The sequence below is a fragment of the Schistocerca cancellata genome, chromosome 1 (assembly GCF_023864275.1).
Source record: "Schistocerca cancellata isolate TAMUIC-IGC-003103 chromosome 1, iqSchCanc2.1, whole genome shotgun sequence".
In the NCBI taxonomy this organism is placed as follows: Eukaryota; Metazoa; Arthropoda; class Insecta; order Orthoptera; family Acrididae; genus Schistocerca; species Schistocerca cancellata.
The window spans coordinates 955,367,436-955,389,620 of record NC_064626.1 but is presented as its reverse complement, the minus strand read 5'-3'; the positions used below and the strand labels follow the sequence as shown (position 1 = coordinate 955,389,620).

Sequence of the window (22,185 nt, the reverse complement as noted above, 5' to 3'; positions counted from 1 at the left end):
ATGAAACATTTCAGATAAAAAAGCACAAAGTGAAACTTTGGTGTAACGTATAACTACGCGAACTGCATTTAGTAAATGCAATGCTGTGGGATTCAATAACATGCTGACTATGATCAGGTCTTGCTACAACTGAGTTCCCTGCCCCAGATTGGCCAAGAAGCAACCCACATAAATAAAATGTAAAGAGTAGTGTGTAACCTTCCACACAGCTCTGAAAATAACTTGATGTCATAAGTCACCCAACTGCAAGATATATTTCAGTTTTTTGGTTCCATATAACAAGGTGTCTCCCTGTTTTATTCACAGATAGGGAGTGGGGCATGTGACTGTTTATCCAAGTATGTGCAAACTTGTACATCTCTAATTTTATCTTCATGGTCTCTACAGGCACCACACTTTAAATATATGGTGTTGGGCAGAGGAACAATATGTGGAAATTTCGATGCAGTTTCTTACTATAGGTATGACTTCTGCCAGTAAATGTTGTTACAGAAATCTTGTCACAGTGTCTTATATTCTTGAGTGTGACTGTAAAAATATAGCAAATTCCTCTCACTCGAAATAAACAACCATTTTTGTTTATATATTAACATGAAAACATGACAGGTTTAGCACTCTACATGCTCATACAGTGTTTTCAACTGAAATAAGGTTACATGTTGTTTTCTACAGCTCCATGTATTACCTTGTCACTTTCTTCTGCCAGTCTATTACCTCAATAAACTAAGAGAAACTCAGTGTTGTCTCACATGGCAAAATTGCTATCAGTCATAAAACACTGTATAAAAATATTTTGACAGTGATTGCTCAATATTAGTGAACACCACCTTACAAAGGAAGATCTAAAAAGAAATTATGACAGCAGTGGAAAGCACCACAAGTCATCCCATTTGCAAGATAACAAAAGTATCACGACACTGCACTGAACAGATATTTGAAAGTTGTGGGGCATTAGTTGAATTTAGTGAAACTAAACTTCTAATTGTTGTCATTTATAGGTCCCCTAACTCCAACTTCAGAGCATTTTTGCTTAAGCTAGAGAGAGTTCTTGATTCACTTTGAAGGAAGTACGAGAAAGTAGTTATATGTGGTGACTTCAATATTAATTTTGTATATGATTGTGCAAGAAAAAGGATGTTGGTAGATCTCCTAAATTCATATGATCTGATGCAAACCATTTTTTTTCCAACTGGGTGCAGGGGAACAGTAGCACAGTCATAGACAATATTTTTGTTCATTCTTCATAACTAGATGGGCATTCTGTTAGTAAAATGGTGAATGGCCTTTCAGACCATGATACACAAATTTTAACGTTAAAAGGCTTTTGTACTCAAACCAATGTCATATTTAATTACAAACTATGTAGGAAAGTTAATCCAACAGCAATAGAGAGTTTTTTAAAACTTGTCAAGGAACAAGAGTGGCAAGATGTTTATAGCGCCGATAATATAGATGATAAATACAATGCTTTCCATAACACATTTCTCATGCTCTTTGCGAGTTGCTTTCCATTACAACATTCTAAATGGTGTACCATCAGTAATGGACAGCGTGGGTGGCTGATTAGTGGGACAAGGATATCATGTAGAACAAAGTGGGAATTAAATCAAAATGTTAGAAGTAGTCACAATCAAGCTACAATAGCCCATTACAAACAGTACTGTAAGGTGCTTAAAAATGTTATTAGTAAGACAAAGAATATGTGGTATGCAAATAGAATAGCTATTTCACAGGATTAAATTAAAGCCATATGGTCAGTTGTGAAGGAAGTGTCAGGTCAGCAGCACAAGGTCGATGATATAAAGTCAGTTCGTAGTAATAATATTTCTGTTACTCATAAATCAAATATATGTACTGTATTTAACAATCATTTTCTGAGAATTGTTGGTGAATTAAATAAAAACTTAGTTTCTACAGGAAATCATATCAATTTCTTAGCAAATGCCTTTTCGAGACTGATGTCTGAAATACTCCTCTGTGATACAGACAAGAGGGAGATTGATTCAATAATTAAATCACTGAAGACTAAGGACTCTCATGGTTATGATGGAATGTCTAGCAGAATATTAAAGTATTGTGCTGCACATGTTAACCTTGTATTTAGCCATATTTGTAATTTTTCCTTTAGGAATGGTCAGTTTCCTGAGCGATTAAAGTATTCAGTAGTAAAGCCGCTTTATAAAAAGGGAAAAGGGATAAAATAGATAATTTTAGACCTATTTCTATGCCATCAGTGTTTGCAAAAGTTATCAAAAGGGCTGTGTATGTAAGGTTAATTGATCATTTTATATCACACGATTTGCTATCAAATGTACAGTTCGGCTTTAGAAGTCATTTAACAATTGAGAATGCTATATTCTCTTTTCTCTGTAAGGTACTGGATGGGCTAAACAAAAAGTTTCGAACGTGTGGCGTATTTCTTGATTTAACTAAGGCATTTGACTGTGTTGATCACAAAATATTGCTCCAGAAGTTGGACCATTACGGAATAAGGGGAGTAGCTCACAATTGGTTCACCTCTTACTTTAGCAACAGGCATCAAAAGGTCATTATTCACAATGTTGATAACAGCTGTGGTGTGGGATTTTAGTGGGGTACTGTCAAGTGAGGGGTGCCCCAGGGATCAGTGTTGGGGCCGCTCCTGTTCCTTATTTATATAAATGATATGCCCTCTAGTATTATGGGTAACTCTAAAATAATTCTGTTTTCTGATGACACTAGGTTGGTAGTAAAGGATGTTGTGTGCAACATTGACTCTGTTTCAAATAGTGCAGTACATGATCTCAGTTCATGGCTTTTAGAAAATAAACTAATGTTAAATCACAGTAAGACTCAGTTTTTACAGTTTCTAACACACAATTCAACAAAACCTGACGTTTCAATCTCACAGAACGGGCATATGATTAGTGAAACTCAACAGTTCAAATTTCTAGGTGTTCAGATAGACAATAAGTTGTCATGGAAAGCCCACTTTCAGGATCTTGTTCAAAGACTTAATACTGCCATTTTTACTATTCGAACAGTAATAAAGTGAGTAATACTTCGACACATAAATTAGTCTACTTTGCTTATTTTCATTCACTTATGTTGTATGGTATTATGTTTTGGGGTAACTCTTCCCATTCTAGAAGGATATTTTTGGCTCAGAAACAGACGGCTTGGGCAATAAGTGGTGAGAGTTCACAAACCTCTCGTCGACCTCTGTTCATGAGTCTGGGTATTTTGACATTGGCCTCTCAATATGTATATTCCTTATTGTCATTTCTTGTTACCAATATTAGTTTATTCGCAAGAATAAGCAGCTTTCACTCAGTTAATACTCGGCAGAAATCATACCTCCATTTGGATCAGACTTCCTTAACTCTTGTGCAAAAAGGTGTGCAGTATGCTGCTGCATCCATTTTCAATAAACTGCCACTCGAATTCAAAAATCTTAGCAATAATCCACGTGCTTTCAAATTGAAACTGAAGAGTTTCATCATGGGTCACTCCTTCTATTCTGTCAAGGAGTTCCTTGAAAAATTAAGCTGATTCTTATAGTATTGCTAATAGCGTTTACTTAAACTTATGGACTGACCTCTTTTTTTCAGGTTCATGAATATTTATTTTTATCTGTTTATTGCTTTTATGTTGTAAGTTCATGTACTGACACGATCCATGACCTTGGAGACTTGCTCCTCAATTTGGTCCTACGGAATGTGACGTGTAAACAAATAAAAGAAATAAGTAAATTGTAAATGCAAAGTTATCTGAAATTAAACATTCTTATGGCATAAGCGAATTCAAAGCTGAGTGCTGCCTGTTACTTTTTAACGACCCTTTAAAAATTTATCTGATGCTGCGGGAAACATACTATCAGTACTGTTTTTGAAACTTCCTGGCAGATTAAAACTGTGTGCCCGACCGAGACTCGAACTCGGGACCTTTGCCTTTCACGAGCAAGTGCTCTAACAACTGAGCTACCGAAGCACGGCTCACACCCGGTACTCACAGCTTTACTTCTGCCAGTATCTCGTCTCCTACCTTCCAAACTTTACAGAAGCTCTCCTGCGAACCTTGCAGAACTAGCACTTTTGAAAGAAAGGATATTGCGGAGACATGGCTTAGCCACAGCCTGGGGGATGTTTCCAGAATGAGATTTTCACTCTGCAGTGGAGTGTGCGCTGATATGAAACTTCCTGGCAGATTAAAACTGTGTGCCTGACCGAGACTCGAACTCGGGACCTTTGCCTTTCGCGGGCAAGTGTTCTACCAACTGAGCTACCGAAGCACGACTCACGCCCGGTACTAACAGCTTTACTTCTGCCAGTATCTCGTCTCCTACCTCTGCCAGGAAGTTTCATATCAGCGCACACTCCGCTGCAGAGTGAAAATCTCATTCTGGAAACATCCCCCAGGCTGTGGCTAAGCCATGTCTCCGCAATATCCTTTCTTTCAGGAGTGCTAGTTCTGCAAGGTTCGCAGGAGAGCTTCTGTAAAGTTTGGAAGGTAGGACACGAGATACTGGCAGAAGTAAAGCTGTGAGTACTGGGCGTGAGTCGTGCTTCGGTAGCTCAGTTGGTAGAGCACTTGCCCGCGAAAGGCAAAGGTCCCGAGTTTGAGTCTCGGTTGGGCACACAGTTTTAATCTGCCAGGAAGTTTCATATCAGCGCACACTCCGCTGCAGAGTGAAAATCTCATTCTGGAAACATCCCCCAGGCTGTGGCTAAGCCATGTCTCTGCAATATCCTTTCTTTCAGGAGTGCTAGTTCTGCAAGGTTCGCAGGAGAGCTTCTGTAAAGTTTGGAAGGTAGGAGACGAGATACTGGCAACAGTAAAGCTGTGAGTACCGGGTGTGAGTTATGCTTCGGTAGCTCAGTTGGTAGAGCACTTGCCCACGAAAGGCAAAGGTCCCGAGTTCGAGTCTCGGTCGGACACACAGTTTTAATCTGCCAGGAAGTTTCATATCAGCGCACACTCCACTGCAGAGTGAAAATCTCATTCTGGAGTACTGTTTTTATTGACTTCTCTATCAGTACTGTTTTTATTGACTTGGCACCAGCTGCCAAGACCCAAAGTTCCACCTTCAGCCTCTTTGTCAATCACTACTCTTGGTGTGTACAAGGTGTCTTGAACTCTGCCTCCTTAATTTAAAAAAAAAGAGCCAGATATGTGTATCCTTGCACAACTACTACTACACATCTGTCTATCACATTCCCTTCTCTACCAAGATTGTAGTTGAACACATGTTCATCTGCATGCATTACAACAGCATGTAGAAATTTAACATGTAATTCACTCAGACACGAGGAGATTACGTACTATTCTGCAAATGTACGCATGTGTACATGAACTAAGTTCTGGTAACTCTCTCTCTCTCTCTCTCTCTCTCTCTCTCTCTCTCTCTCTCTCTAACTTTCACCCCCCCCCCCCCCTCCCCACCCACCTCCCTCTGCAAAAAGTGGCTTTAATGCTCTCTTTGACAGATTTTATGTTTGGATAATAAATGTACCTTGAGCTGTTCTATACTTTAGGTGTTGATAGAAATAAAGAAACTATAAATGAGTCCATTTATGTAAGTGCTTTGTTTGCAAAATCATGTCAAGCAGAAAGAATTTGCTACATTAATAAATATTGATTTCTTACAGGATACGCATAATTCAGTTGAAGAAGCTGTAGTAGAGGAAGATCAACGTAGCATTCTAGAGGTAGTAGAAGACAACTTGGGTAACAATGAAGTTGTTGTGGTTTATAAAAAAAGTGTCACAGATGTGAAGTAACCACCACACGAGAAAAGAAGAATTAATAAAGCAGAAGCAAAAATCAGCAGTGCTCTCAACTTAATAAAACCTGTTGGCAACAATATTATCAAAGCAATTGATGTAGAAAGCCTAGGACAGCAAGTGGTTATTATGGTGAATATGTAGCAGTGAAACTAAAAGGTGACATCAGAAATGTACAATACAAAATGAGTGATTCATTATTTCAGGCAGATATGAGAAATTTTGATTAAAAATCAGACGTGGACACAGTGAACTAAGATTTACCACATGTTCAAATGCTGCTCCACTAGTATGAATAAAATTGATTTACAGTTTATAGTTCTTTAACTGAACCTTTGAACTGTACAGGGTGTTACAAAAAGGTACAGCCAAACTTTCAGGAAACATTCCTCACATACATATAAAGAAAAGATGTTATGTGGACATGTGACCGGAAATGCATAATTTCCATGTTAGAGCTCATTTTAGTTTCGTCAGTATGTACTGTACTTCCTCGATTCACCGCCAGTTGACCCAATTGAAGGAAGGTAATGTTGACTTCGGTGCTTGTGTTGACATGCGACTCATTGCTCTACAGTACTAGCATCAAGCACATAAGTACGCAGCATCAACAGGTTAGTGTTCATCACGAACGTGGTTTTGCAGTCAGTGCAATGTTTACAAATGCGGAGTTGGTAGATGCCCATTTGATGTATCGATTAGCATGGGGCAATAGCCGTGGCGTGGTACGTTTGTATCGAGACAGATTTCCAGAATGAAGGTGTCCCGACAGGAAGACGTTCGAAGCAATTGATCGGCGTCTTAGGGAGCACGGAACATTCCAGCCTATGACGCGTGACTGGGGAAGACCTAGAATGACGAGGACACTCGCAATGGATGAGGCAATTCTTCGTGCTGTTGACGATAACCCTAATGCCAGCGTCAGAGAAGTTGCTGCTGTACAAGGTAGCATTGACCACGTCACTGTATGGAGAGTGCTACGGGAGAACCAGTTGTTTCCGTACCGTGTACAGCATGTGCAGGCACTATCAGCAGCTGATTGGCCTCCACGGGTACACTTCTGCGAATGGTTCATCCAACAATGTGTCAATCCTCGTTTCAGTGCAAATGTTCTCTTTACGGATGAGGCTTCATTCCAACGTGATCAAATTGTAAATTTTCACAATCAACATGTGTGGGCTGACGAGAATCCGTATGCAATTGTGCAATCACGTCATCAACACAGATTTTCTGTAAATGTTTGGCCAGGCATTGTTGGTGATGTCTTGATTGGGCCCCATGTTCTTCCACCTATCATGATTTCATACTCTACCTGTGCTGCTAGAACATGTGCCTTTACAAGTACGACACAACATGTGGTTCTTGCACGATGGAGCTCCTGCACATTTCAGTCGAAGTGTTCGTACGCTTCTCAACAACAGATTCAGTGACCGATGGATTGGTAGAGGTGGACCAATTGCATGGCCTCCACGCTCTCCTGACCTCAACCCTCTTGACTTTCATTTATGGGGGCATCTGAAAGCTCTTGTCTACGCAACCCCGGTACCAAATGTAGAGACTCTTCGTGCTCATATTGTGGACGGCTGTGATACAATATGCCATTCTCCAGGGCTGCATCAGCACATCAGGCATTCCATGTGACGGAGGGTGAATGTATGTATCCTCACTAATGGAGGACATTTTGAACATTTCCTGTAACAAAGTGTTTGAAGTCACGCAGGTACATTCTGTTGCTGTGTGTTTCCATTCCATGATTAATGTGATTTGAAGAGAAGTAATAAAATGAGCTCTAACATGGAAAGTAAGCGTTTCCGGACACATGTCCACATAACATATTTTCTTTCTTTGTGTGTGAGGAATGTTTCCTGAAAGTTTGGTCGTACCTTTTTGTAACACCCTGTAAATGCTGTGCAATTCATTTCGAATTTATGCAGGTTTCTTCAAAGATTTCTGGGGCACAGATCTCAGAGATAAAAATGAACTATGTTCACTGCCTTGCCACCAGCTGCCAAAAACTCATTTCCATTTTCACCCTTGTCACAGAGTGTTCCTCTTCACATATACAAGTGTATCCAGCTCTGACTACTTCTTAAAAAAGTATGCAGATATGCACAAGCGTACCAACTACTACCAGTTGTCTACACCCAGGAGCACAGGTTTCCTCAACACCTGGAAAATTGCAGACAATGTTCCAAAAGCATTCTCTACCACACTCCTAGCTCTGCTGAATCTGTAGTTGAACAAATGTTCCACCAACTGTTGAGCATGTTTACCAGGATATAATTTCAGCATATGTTCATGCATGACAAATGCTTGCAATGTATAAGCTACATTTTATATTCTCCCTGCTAGTGGTACCTCCTATGGTATATGTAGAACATTAGCTTCAACCTGTTTCCAAAATGAAATATTTTTCAGAACTCCACCATTTGACTTGCATTCTTGGGAACCAGCATTTGCATATATAAAACAATATTCTGTATCAACAACTCCTAATTACACAGAAGAAACCTCCAAAATTGTAAAAATCAACACACTATTGGCAGGTGCACTAATTTCACAGTGTCAGCCATCCACATCTCCAAGGCAGTGTGGAAAGTTCCACGGCTCTTCAAAGCCCTTCGCAATCTGCAGCCAATATATTCTTTGGCAAGGAAGCTGATACAACAGGAATAATTATACTATTTTGGCCTTCAAATCTATAAAATGCACTTGTTCAGCAGAAATTGTGGATACACAATGCCTCATACAGTGGTATATTACTGACTGGCTTATTGGTCTATTCTGTATGAGTATGTATGAATGTAAGCTTTCATCTTCATCATATTATATTATGCCTAAAAGCTACAAAGCAGATTTTATTACATAAAGCAGTGATCCCTAACCTGGCAGTAATTATTCCCTGAGGGGTAACATGAAATTTTTTGAGGAGTGGAAGCAAAAGTCTTTGATTGTGTCTATCACAAGACTAAATTATTTTTGAAGGATCATTATTGTTAGCACACATACATGTATTGTGTTTTGTACCATGCCTAAGAATGAGAAATGGGAGTGACAAATGTCAAATGTATGAAAAATGTCTCCTCTGACTTTTATGTAGTTCCTACAATGCACCAGAAATTTCTTCAGTATTCACTCTGAAACAGATAAACAAGTTAAGTGGTTCAACAACAGACAGTAACTATGAAATGGCTAGTGTAGTGCTCTACACAATATTATTTATTACTATTATTGTTATTAGTGGCATTGCTCAGAAATGAAACACTGGCATACTGAAATCTTCCTATTTCAGCCAGTTTGGAAGTAAGGAGGCACAGCAATCAAGTACTTAGTAAACACATTTTCTGGGTTGATTTTACTTGAGGGTAGAGGGTGTGGAAGAAGCAAATACCATTAGGAAGGACAGTGGTGCAGCTTTCTTTTCTGAGGAGGCGTTGTAGATAGTCCTTGTAATGAACTGGGAATTGCTCCATCATTCATTCTAGAACACAAACTAATAAAGCACCACACACTGAAAGAAACATTGCAATCAACATATACATGTTTGAAAGGGGATTTCTGATTATGATATCAATGAAACAAAAAAGACTTGAATAGACTTTGAGCATGACTTACAAATGTACATTGTCCGAGAAGAAACCAAGTGTAAAAAAGATGATTAGAAATAAGCAGTACCAGTATCTCACACTCAGTTCCTTGTTTAATAAAACACTAACAAGAAGCAAAGATTGTTTATCTTTAATCATTTTATAAATAAAAATTATTTAAAAAATTTTTCATTCTAAAATTAAGTTTGGCAATAATGTTCATGATTTGGGAGGGAGGGGGAGGAGAATTAGTTTACACCTGATTGTACTGAGGGGTAGGAGTAATGATCTTAGAATGGTTGGGAACCACAGGGTTGAAGCAATAGATGTTTTATGGACTATGTTAGGTCATTTGTATATTTTCACTTTACATTATTCATATTTATTGAAGTTATTTTCCTTGCCTTAATATACTCCTTGAGAGCTTCGCATATAGCAGTGCAGACTACAAGAACTATTTGTGATATAGATGTTGTTGAGATTCGAAATAAATACTTAAAATTAGCGTAACTGTCTCTAGTTGCTATGAACTAGAGCATAAGTGCAAGTCTTTCTTCAAGTAGTCAACTGAGACACATGCATAAAATTTTGAAGCAGGCCTGATGAAGTTGGGGGCTGTAATTCAATGATAGCATGCTACCACCATGTATTTGACGCTTCTGTGAAACTTCAGATCCTCATATTTTCCTTTCCCTTTGCTGCTTTGCTTTCTGCATCACCAACAGTGCAGCTAGCATACACAACAATCCTGTCTGTATATCACTGTTTTTCATTGCGACTATTTCACTATGGTACACTTCTATTGAATATTTGTATATACGAGTTTAGTGCCAAATAATCAAAATCACAGCATTCACTTACTCAATACACGTTCAACATTGCTTTCTTTCACTCATCTGGTGTAAACGCTTGTTCGTAAATACAAGCACATTGTAGTGAACACTTGTGAATTGTTCTCTGGATTGCTCATTCGCTCGTGTTTGCTCTGGTGTACAGGCACCTTAGGATTGCATACAATAACATACAACCATACTTGAAATCAAAAGGTTTTAGTTCTTAAAACATTTGTGCTTTAAGTTTAAAAAAGCTCACTTAACCAATTTTGCTAGATTAAGCTGTACATAAACACATATACCAACCTGAATGCAGGTCGATCAGCCATGCGATTAGAACCATGCTTCTCCTACCAGAGAAAATAAAAGTTAATAAGACAATAAAACATGCCCTAAAGGAGTACACAGAAAAATATATATTACATGCTATACAGTCCAAAAATCATTCATTCACTAAACACTGAAGGTGAATCACTTTTTAATATTTGTTGCTTACAACAAATGGTAAATGGAAGAACACCAGAAAATGCTGCTGCTAATGAAAATACCTGTGGATAGGACACTTTTAGTGGGTGGAGAGGAGAAGGCTGTTTACCTCAACAAAATCCAAGATGATGACTATCATGTTTCAGTTCACAATTTGTATTGCATAAATGATAAGGTGTCCCAGCACATCTTGAACAATGTACTTTTGCACATAACAATTTTAAAAAGTAAATTAGTTTTTTCTACTTTTCACTAATAAAACATACCATAAATACTATACTGAAGTGACATACGTAACTTCACCAGCTCCCAATTTATCAACATATAAAAACATGTTTCCTTAATAATTTCCATTTTTTCTTCCCAACTCATAGGAAGCAAGTAAATTTACTTAGCATTTGATTCATGTGATAATTAGCATTATATGTCAAAGTGTGACACAGGCTACTACATAAATTTCAATTGTCATGTGAGCCATCAGAACTCACTTCCAACAATTTAAAAATTATGCCCCCTAATCCATTTTACAGAGTGCCCTAACTTCCCCCTCACCATTACTTCCAGTTTTTTCCACATTTTGCTTCCAATGAAGATAATATCTAAAAAGGTTCCAATCCCTAAAAGATTCAATAGAATGTTTTTAAGGTTCCATTCTGACCATTTATTTCAGCAGATAGAACTGGCAATCAATAATATGAGTGAATTTAGGAGAGTCTGTGGAATTCAAAACCAAAATACTATAAGTAAAAATGATTTACATCCTTCATTGAAATTTGATCCAAACAAGCAACAATGTTAAAATCTCAGAGACAATTACACAGATGAATGGAGTTCTCCAAGGAGACCATATGGAGTCCAATGCTGTTCATCGTCTATACAGCAGATGTGACAAACACAATAGAGAAGAGCCAAAAATAGAAATGATACTGTATGCAGATGGCATGGTTGTAGGACCAGCAGTAACAGAGGACCTACAGAAAGCACTAAGAACACTAGAAACTTGGTCAAAGGAAAATGACCTAAAAGTAAACCAAGAGAAGACATTTCAAATGAGATTCAGAAAGGGAAGAAAAACAGTATCCGAAGACAAAACACAACACAAAAAACCACTGCAAACAGCAGGGAAATACAAGTACCTGCAGATTACATTACAGAGAACAGTAACATCTTTTGGTATGCATATCCAGGGAAGAGCAGCAGCAGCAGCAGCCACCATCAAAGCCTCATACAACATTCCAAACACATCCAATCTATCGACAAGCACATCAATGACACTTCTCAAAGCAACAGTGCTGCTAGTCATAATTTGTGGAATATGGATCATATGAGAAAAACTTAAAATAACCCATATGAAATGAATAGAAAAAGTCAAGGCAATGTGTATGAAATGGATACTAGCAGTGGAAAAACAATACCACCCCACTTTATATATGAAGTACCACCCTGACTTACATTTGAACTCATGAACGAGACTTATTTCACAGAAGACACCAGATTAAAGCACTGGCTATCTTTCACAGGACCTTACCAGGAACTGATTAATAGACCACAAGAAGGAGATAGACCTATTGTTCCAAAACTCATCAGCCATGCTGGGCAACAGCTGAACCAGACAGTGCAGGAATCAGACACAATTTAACAACTAGACTCGCAATACATTAGTTCCATCATAAAATATGAACAACAACAAATTCTAACTGAAGAGTGTATGCTATATGGATAAGTACATGTGCAAAGAGAATGAAAACTATAACAAACTACAACAAAGACCAAAACTCTAAAAGTTGTGTAAACTTGTTCACTCAAGCTCAGTCTGAGCACACTTTTGTGATTAATAATTATATAATTTATGTATAGATTGTGCGCTCCTCTCTTGGGGTAAAAATGAAGTTTTACATTTTTGAACCAAAATCCGTAACAGATTGCCAGTAGACAACAGGTAGTAAATTATAAATCCACACACATTCAAAAACAAAGTAACAATTATCTTATTATTCACTAATCACATAATTTACCAAAATATGTGGACTTGTGGATATAACTGCAGTTTACGATAACATGCGTATCAAACAGATTTATAGCTTTTCCAGTAATAAACAAACAACTGACAGCAATATGTTATATCAGTTAAGTTAAGCAATAATGATAATGCATGTGGCTAGGTCCGGAGCCCCCTCCCCCAACTGCAGGAAGCCTGGGCGCCTGGTGCAAGTCTTTTTAGTTGGTGTCACTTCGGCAACTCGCATATCAACAAGGATTAAATGATGATGAAGACAACACAACACCCAGACCCTGAGCTGAGAAAAATCTCCAACCCAGCTGGGAGTCAAACCCAGGCCCCTCACATGGCATTATGTCGCACCGACCACTCAGTTATGAAGGTGGACTGTTAAGTTAAATAAAGGCTTGGTATGAAGTGATAGATAAAAACAACAGCTGAGAAGTGTAAGAGAAAGAGCAGTAGCTGTTTTCGTTTTCTTTCTTTTTTTTTCCTCAATCATCTACTTTTCTCGTATTAAAGATTCAGTAAATCAGAATCAATTCCCATAATTCTTGGTGTAAGTAGAGCAGTCACAACTGGTTGTTGGTATACCTCAGACAAGTTACCTGCTGTGGTTGTTTCTGTTTGTTAATGAATAACTTCGACTCATTTACCTTTTTTGAATGCTGCCCTTCACAATAAGAATTAAGGAGTGTAAGTTAATAACTGAATCAAAGTTCTACATCATTGAAAACCTATTCACTAAGGATCTATGAAACACGAAGTGTATCTGTACCTTTACATACCTTTTCTCCAGGACTGATGACCTAAGTGGTGACAGGGCCAAGGCAAGAGCAGCTGTAATGCTTGCAATTCTTCACATCTCACACAAACTATCGCATTACAAGCTGTTTGTGTTGTGATACATTTGTTATTCCCGACAACCGTGTACTCAGTGGATTTTCCATTACATGAGCCAATAAACAGTGAAGCACTCATAAAATTAATCAGTCCACCCCCTCTCAACATCTTTACAATTGATTCTATAATTATGTTTCAGTGCACATAATATACTCTAACACTGTACCTTCATCTGCTCCAGATTTCTTTTCTCTGGTAGATGAATATGCTTAGAGAGTGTACATTTCCTTAAGTAAAAAATGTATAGCTGCCAACCCTAAGTTTGGCTTTTGCGCTTTGTGGTTTATTAATCTCATAATGTACACAATCTACACCATTTGATGCAGGTACAGGAGACACGTCAAAAACATGTAAAAACTTCAGCACAAACATGGAGAAACTGATTTAACAACAGTACCCTCGTAACAATGACATTCCTGTCTTGTGTTGTATGTATGACTAAAATGATTCACATGAAATAATTTTTGTCTGCTGTGTAGGAAGATGATAATTTCATCAATGTATACGAAGAACACAGTTAGGATATGCAGTTTCCGAAATAATAGGTGACAAGATTCTTTTTGTTGTGCAGTACATTTTTATCTGACAATTTTCTTTTGTAGTTTCGGTATTCAAGAGATGTTGTTTGAACTTCCACATAAAGCTATACCATATCTAATGATAGATTAAAAGTAAATATGAGATGCTATTTTTTACTAACTCATTTCAACAGTATTTGCTAATATTTGCACTGTAAATGCAATAATACATGTTTGTATCAATATCGTGCTTGAGAATCATCACACCAGTTTCACTGATTTATGTAAGCACATTTCACTGATAATGTAACTGAGGAAGCACCGGCTTTCTTAAAAGTACCACCTTTCCTTTGTAATGACTAATCATGAAGGGTCGTCAATAAAATACAAAATCATCTAGACATGTACATTTATATTAAAAACCTAGATGGAGACAATAGTCACTTTTGTCAGTTCAGTATTGTGCCATATGCATTAAGAAATCTCTCCTTTTGTGCTCACTTATTGCAAATTGGACACAAAAGGAGAAACAATCATGCACTATCTGTAAGAAAACAGGCTCAAATGCTGTATACAGAGGCCTCCAAATGTCAGGCATGACCAAGTTCCAGCCTGCAGTGAAGTTCAACCCTGCCATTGCCTTGGATTATCAGCAGCCAACAGCAGAAACTATATGTGTGAGGATAATACGCAGTTAAGCTTGTACACTAAAAAGGACTTGTAATAACTTGCCTGTATTTACGTCTGGACAGTGTTTCCTTTGTACATTTGCTTATATGTAACTTTATCTCTTTTTCACTTTCATTCTGACATCCAACGGGACCTAAATGTTTAATTAGAGCAATAAAAACTGACTCCTTTTCATGATTTGTGGTCTGGAATACCATTTTTTAATGTTACTGTGTGCATCATATTTGTAATAGAGCATTTAACTGATGTGGCCACTGTTCTAAAAATTGTTTAATAATAATGTTTTGCATTTTTATTAAGTGGGTCTTAAGAATCAAGTGATAACTCAATGTCTCTGCTCTTCAGCATGTCTGAAGAAGCATTAAAAGCAGACCTAAAACTAACACCATATCTACCTCCTTAGTCTAACATCTGAGAAATTTTGTACTGTCTCCAACCATAGATATCAAAAAATCTCAACTTGACACCATCACCATCTCATCCAGTTGCATACAGCCACTTGAATGGCCTACTTCACCTCCAATCTGATGGTGAGATTCAAAGCAAGTATGTTGCAACTGATATTGGGTTAAGACACCTTGTAATTCACAAGGTTAATTTCAGCTGTCATAAGCAAATAAAGTAGCTCAATGGCTCAGTGGGAAAGTGGCAGACAACAGGTCCAAGGTCTTGGGTGCACTCCTCACACAGTCACAGGATTTGAATATGTCTCTTATTCATTTTTGGCAATATGTGTAAATGTTGTAGTGCACTGACCATATATTGGCATAATACTGTTTATCTTAGTGGTGTATTGTAGCTGCGCTAACTGCAGACGAGCACAGGATGTTGTCACTATAATAATTCAATGAGCCCGATGCAATGTTGTGAGCCACTTTTAGTTTGCTGAAACAGAGGACTTAGCAGTATGGCACAAACTTACACAGCAAGGGGAAAGGTAGATTTCCGCACTGGCAGTGGCAGTGATGTTTCAGGATACATGACTGGTAGGGCACATGTGTACAAGTGCACCAATGCCAACTACAGGTACTGGACATTTTGTAATGAAATTTCTCTCTATCTTGCATCTCTACCATGATGACATGACTACGCTGGGAAAGGTCACCATGTGGACCTGCCAATAGAAGGCACTGATTTGAGGCTATGATACAGCTACAGCTATACACATTAAGTCCCTCCCTGACTTACTGCCATGGCACAGCAGGCCCTCCCAGGTCTACTCAAGCAGCACGTCCAACTCCTGCCGAGGAGGCAGTGGGTCATTCCCTGTGCACACTAGCTGTCTTCCGCCATCACAGGACAAGCATCTCACGGCAGCAGGGTTCTGCTGTCATGCCACAGCTGAGGTGCCATCCGCAGCCAATATGGCATAATTAAGTATAAACACTGCTGCCAGAGAATCCTCACTACTGGCTTACATAACAAGGTCACCAGCACACAGCAGAGGCTCCATTTCAGCATCACAGGGTATGAAAGTAGCCAGCCCAGCAGAACTCAGTGGACATCTGGCCACTGACCCAGTCTACTACACAGTGTGGATGTTTCAATAAAGAACTTGTTACCTTTGCAACTGCCTTCCTCTGGAGCCACCTGGGCTCTCATGTTGCCTCCACCACTTGCTCACGCCATCCTGGCTGACAGAAGCCCCACCCTGGACACGGAGGGGGGGTGGGGGGGGGGGGGCAGCTGTGATATAGCTTGTTATCAGAATTAATGTCATCACCTTCACTCAGCAAAGCTTCTTGACCACTGCCTATAGTGTCAACATGGTGCAAAGAGTGATAAATCATTTCGTTATTTTTTGTAGGTTGTAACAGACATGGATGTGAGGCACGACTGTCATAGTAACTTGTACGTTACCTTGTTTAGAACATAGGAGCCAAGTGACTTAGCTGAGCTTACGGGTAAATGCACAGAGCAGTATTTAATGTCTGTAATGTGTATGTAATGTTTTCTTAGGCATGCTGCATTATGCATGGAGTCGGTGCCTCTAACCTGTTACACAAGTCGTCAGGAAGGTCATATTGCAGGGCAAATTAGAGAGTCTAGCTGGTTCACAATGCAGTGTAAAGGCTAGTTTGTGATGATTTTTTTAGTTGTAATTTTTTTGTTATTACTGTGTATATTGGAGGGTAAGAGTATTACAATGGCGAGATGGAAGGTGTGTCCGAGCTGGAAGCAGTACAAGCATTGTTAGAGAACGTAACACAGTTGACAGAAGATAATAAGCAGTTACATGGGCAGCTGACAGCTAAGGATGAACAGAACTGCAGCATTAGGTGGATCCAGTTGGCACAGAATCAACTGTTTGCTTTTTTAGAAATCATATGAGTATGTGCACTAGTTATCAGAGGACCTTAAGGCAGTTACAGTGATAGGGTGTTGGACCAACAGTCAGTTGTTGTGGGTAACAAAATTGTGACTGGTTAGAGAAGTGAAAATGTATAAGAGGGCTACAGAGGCATTGCAGAATGCAGAAAACTTGGAGCAGTTGGAGAAGGGTCTTTTGCAAAGACACAAAAAATACAAGAGAGTCATTTATTTATGGGAGCAGTTGAGCCCTACTGTGAAGAGATATGGGAAACTAAGGAAAAATTTGTGGGAAAGATAAGGAAATGTAACAAACAGACATACGAGTTAGGGCAGAGTGATGTAGCAAATGCATTTTTGTTGCAAGTAGGTGAGCAGAGGGTGCTCAAAGCTTCCCTGAGGGTACCTTCATACATGTCAAGGAAAGTGCACACAGATGCACCCAATGATGTTTATTTTGCTATTAGGTTAGTTTGCAAAATGCATAGAAATTGAATGTCAACAGAGTGAGGTGAACAAGGAGATTGTAAGCAGCCATTAAATGCATGATGGAACCCCAAAACCACCAAAAGGTGTTCCCAAGAAGCAACAAATAAGTATGCAGAGATGTAGCATACAGTAATGGGTGTCGTTAAGTGGTATTTAAGTTTCTGTTGAACACAGGGGTGCACATGTCGGTCACCAGTAGACACTTAGTGGGTCAGTGGTGATGCAACATGCCATGCTACAGGTAACGTGGGGTTGGGGATAATGATGCGAGGCCATTGGGGTCAGTTTATGTAGATGTTCATACAGGGGCACTTCAGTTTAAGCAGTGTGTAGAGGTGGTACCTCATGTAAGCAAGGGCTACAGAATGATCCTGGAGTTAGAGTTTTGTATCAACATTGTTCTAAAAACTGACCTTCAGCAATCTATAACAGAACTTTGTGGAATGACATTCTGGCTAAGGGTAGCTGTTGCCAGTGTACAACTGTTGCAAGTGGTGTCTAGCATATTGGACAAACATGCTGAACTGCATACAACTGCATTAAGGATTGATTCGTATGACTCTGGTGACAGATGACATTGGGAAGTCACTTGGGGTGAATGTGAAGCCAAATTTATCTGTGGGTGTGTTGTGAGTTGTAGAGCCTCTGGAAGAGAACAATATGCTGGATCCAGCAAGTTGTTTTGTTAAGAGAAGTGTTGTACATACACAAGAAAGGAATGACGAGAGAGAGGTACTTGAAAATACACACTGCCGATAAAAAAATTATTGCACCTGGTAAGATTATGTCAGTATCAGTCGAGTGATGACATATGCCATCTGGAGAATAGTAGATGTACTGATAATAGTTTCAACACCATCCGCCAACAGATGGCGTAGTGGCATAGCTACCAGAGTTCCATCTGTCTCTACCCTTTAATAAGGATTGCTCACAACTCAGTGTGGTGCAGATGTGTGAAGCAGGCAGGCAATCACGCTGCAGTGACACACTTGAGCTTCCTACAGCCAACTGAGCAAGTTTGAAAGGGGTCAAATTATGGCTTTCTGAGCTGTTGGATGGTCCTTTTGGAGAATTGCCACACAAGTTGGACCTGCTGCGCAACGGGGCTGGTATCAGTCATCGTGTGAACATTCTCACACACATAGATCCCCCCCCCCAGGATTGTCGTATCATAAGGGCAGCAATGGCAGATTGTACAGTTACAATAGCACAGATAAGAGGGCCTGTGCACCCAGATGTGTCAACACAAACTGTTGCAAACCATTTATTAGCAATGGGACTATGGGCACGCACACATCTAGCCCACTTCCATTCACTCCACAGCATCAACATGCATGGCTCAATTGGTGCCATCAGAGGATCACATCAGCGATGAAGGCTGATTCTGCCTGCATGCAAGTGATGGCCATATGAAAATACAATGTAGACCTGGTGAGCACTGTCTGCAGAACGCTTTCATCCAAGACACAACGGCCCTTCCCTAAGCCTTGTGGTCTGGGGTACACCAAGCTAGAATTCTCATTCACCTTTGGTGTTTCTGGAGGGGTCGATAACCAGCACTTGGTATGTGTGGAATGTTGTTAAACATGTTCTTTTACTATTCTTGCAACAGGAAGGTGATGTGTTGTACCAACAGGATAGGGCTCACCCACACATTGCCTGTGAAATTCAACTCGCTCTGCAAGACATGCAGAAACTTTCCTGGCCAGCATGATCTCTGGACTTATCTCTAACTGAGCATGTGTGGGATATGATGGGATGAGAAGTGACCCGTGTGACTTGTCGACCAACAACTCATACAGAACTACGTGAACAGGTCATCAGGCGTGGCATAATGTATCCCAGGACAGTATTTGCCATCTCTATGGTCAACTGGATGCCTGAGTCAGTGCCTCCATTGCCACTTGTGGAGACTATATCATGTACAAATAAGCGTGTTTCAGCATAGGTCATTACATGGTACCTCAGAACTGTTTGTGCTATTGACCTGTAAATGTAATCATATATTTATTCATTGACTTTCTTTTCATTTTTTGCACTGGCAGTGTACATAATTTTGGCACAGAAGCAGTGAAGTTAAGGAACGGGATGTTAAGCTTGGACGTTCTGGATGAGTGTGAGTTGTGCATGAGGAGTGTAAACCACATGCAGCCACAATACATCATAAAAACTGAAGTACACAGGAAAGTGGAGCATCTAAATGGATTAAAGAGAGTGGATGGAAGAGCTGCTATTTCAATTTAAGAATTTGTTACTTTCATGAAGTCCATTGCCAGCAATGCCCATGGCACACTATCATATACCAGCAGTGAATGAAGCACCAGAAACCATATCAGTTACTTAGATATTTGCAGCTGATCATAAAAGTTTTTATTAGCCAGCAGTTAGCTGATGGGATAACAGAAGAGAGTAGCAGTCTGTGGGGTGCAGGAACTGTAGTCATACCAAAGAATTCTACAGATGTTTCTAGAAAGTACAGGTTTTGCTGTGGTTACCATCACCTGAACAGAAAGACCATAATGGACGCATACCCCATCCTCAACATTAATGAGTCCATCGGTAACTTAGGGCAATGTCAGTACTTGCTGACCATGTATTTAAGAAGTAGTTACCATCAATTGGCGGTTATTTCTGAAGACTAGCCAAAGACAGCATTTTTCGGTGCCATGGGGGCACTATCAGTATAAGAGCATGCTGTTTGGATGAAAAAATGCACCTGCAATATTTCAGACATTGCTGAACGGTGTGTTGAGAGATTTGAAACCACGCCAGTGTGTCAGTGTCAGTGTGTTCTCAAAAGACATGGGGGCAACATAGACAACATATGGAGGAAGTGTTTAAGAAATTGAGGGCTGCATGTCTGACACAGGGAGTGGATAAGTGACATTTTGAATTTGAAGAGATAGGGTATTTAAGCCAGGAAATTAGTAAATATGGAGTAAGGACAGACCCCAGGCTAATGTATGTTTTCAAGAGTTCTCAGTGCCTAAGTCGATTAAGGAACTGCAGTCTGTTATCGGAGATCTCAAATTAATACAGAACATTCCTGAATGGGTTTGCCTTGGGATGTGTCCGAAGCCAGAAGATTAACAGTGAAGTGTAGGCTCAGCGTTGAGACAGCTAAATGCAGCAGAGGTTATTCAATGACTGAAAAAGATATGCTGAGCCTCATTTATGGTGTCATTATTTTAGGATGTTATTTTTGTGGGAAAAATTTCAAGTAGTGACCAACCACACTGCTTTGAGGTGGTATTTGTGACTGAGGGATCCATCTAGCAGGCAGAGAAGATGAGGCCAGAGACCTAGTGAAGTAACTACAACGCAATACACAAGCCAGGGACAAAGCACAGGAATGCAGATGCATTGAGGAGGAAGGTAGCAGTGCTGAAAGTTCTTCCAGAATGTCAGGCAGCAAAGAATACTCACAGTGATTGTAAAGAGTACAGGATGCAATCATAGTTTAGCACGTAATGGACTGCTAAGCAAGGAAAGAAGTCGAGGGCTCTACGTAGTAATATCAACGAACTTTGAGGAAGAGATTTTAAAACAAGGGGATGATCATATGTTATCTGGTGAAGGAGGGTGCAAAGCAACAAACCAGAGAGTAGCCAATAGATACGGGAGGAGAGGATGGTAAGTAGAAGTGGATCAATATGCAAGGAATTGCTTGCAGTGTGTGCCGTGAACAGACTTGAACTGTAAGAGAGCGCCATTGCAGAAGCTACCCCAAGCATCAAAACCATCTAAAATGCTTGGAATCGATGTATTGGAGCCATTCAACCATATGCTATCAAGAAACAGATTTTCATATTAAAAATTATATGATCACTTTTTTTGGTACATGGAGATGGTTGCTATGCCAAACCAGAGGCAGTGACAGTTGCACAAGCAGTGGATGTTGAAGTTTAGAGTACCAGGTATGGTAACTACAGGCAAGGGTATGCATTTCATGTTGGATATATTGAAGGAGCTGAGTCAGTTGTTGCATGTGAAGAAGTTAAGAACTAGTTCCCTTCATCCACAGGCCAATGGTAGAATGGAGTGAGTACACGGAACAATTGAGAAAATCTCAAGTAACTATGTGATTGCACATCACAGAAATTGAGATACATGTCTTTGGTATGTTGGCCCAATGTATAAAATACATATGAATACTGGGTTGTCCCCATATGAGGAGGTGCCAACATCATTTGATTTGATAAAGACAAAGAAATGGGGAGCGAGTCTGTGAGTTTGCAAAAACAGTACAAGAAGTATGGAAAGAAGTATAGAAGTCAAATACAAAGGCATTGGTGAATCAGTGAAACGTATGGCTAATTTACCGCAGAACAACATAGGGCAATGTGTGGCGAAGGAAAGACAAAGTAGTTCATCACAAGGTATCAAGGACCCTATCAGGTGGTGAAGACTACTTCACCAGTCAACATGAAGCTTCAGTTACTAAAAAGAATAAAAATAGTACCTGTCGGGTGTCTGTGACCTCTTCAAGGTAGTGCAGAGTTGACTGTTGATTATAGGCATTTCAAGGGAACTGGAGAAGAACATGAGGAGAAGGAATTAGAGGAAGAGAAAAGTAGAGGTGGTTTGGCCTGTGCAAGCAGTACTGCA

General features: G+C 39.6%; 1 protein-coding gene across 7 annotated transcripts in view; it reads right to left on the bottom strand.

The window, feature by feature from the left end:
- Nucleotides 1–22,185, bottom strand: part of LOC126088314 (GATOR complex protein Iml1) — a 579,824-nt gene that overhangs the window by 238,487 nt on the left and 319,152 nt on the right. For 2 of the 7 annotated variants that reach the window (XM_049906465.1, XM_049906495.1), the window contains one exon: nt 10,489–10,532. The exons of the other annotated variants lie outside the window; for them this stretch is intronic. In XM_049906465.1, the coding sequence (XP_049762422.1) occupies nt 10,489–10,532 (44 nt within the window). The remainder of the gene's footprint in view (nt 1–10,488; nt 10,533–22,185) is intronic. 7 annotated transcript variants of the gene reach the window in all.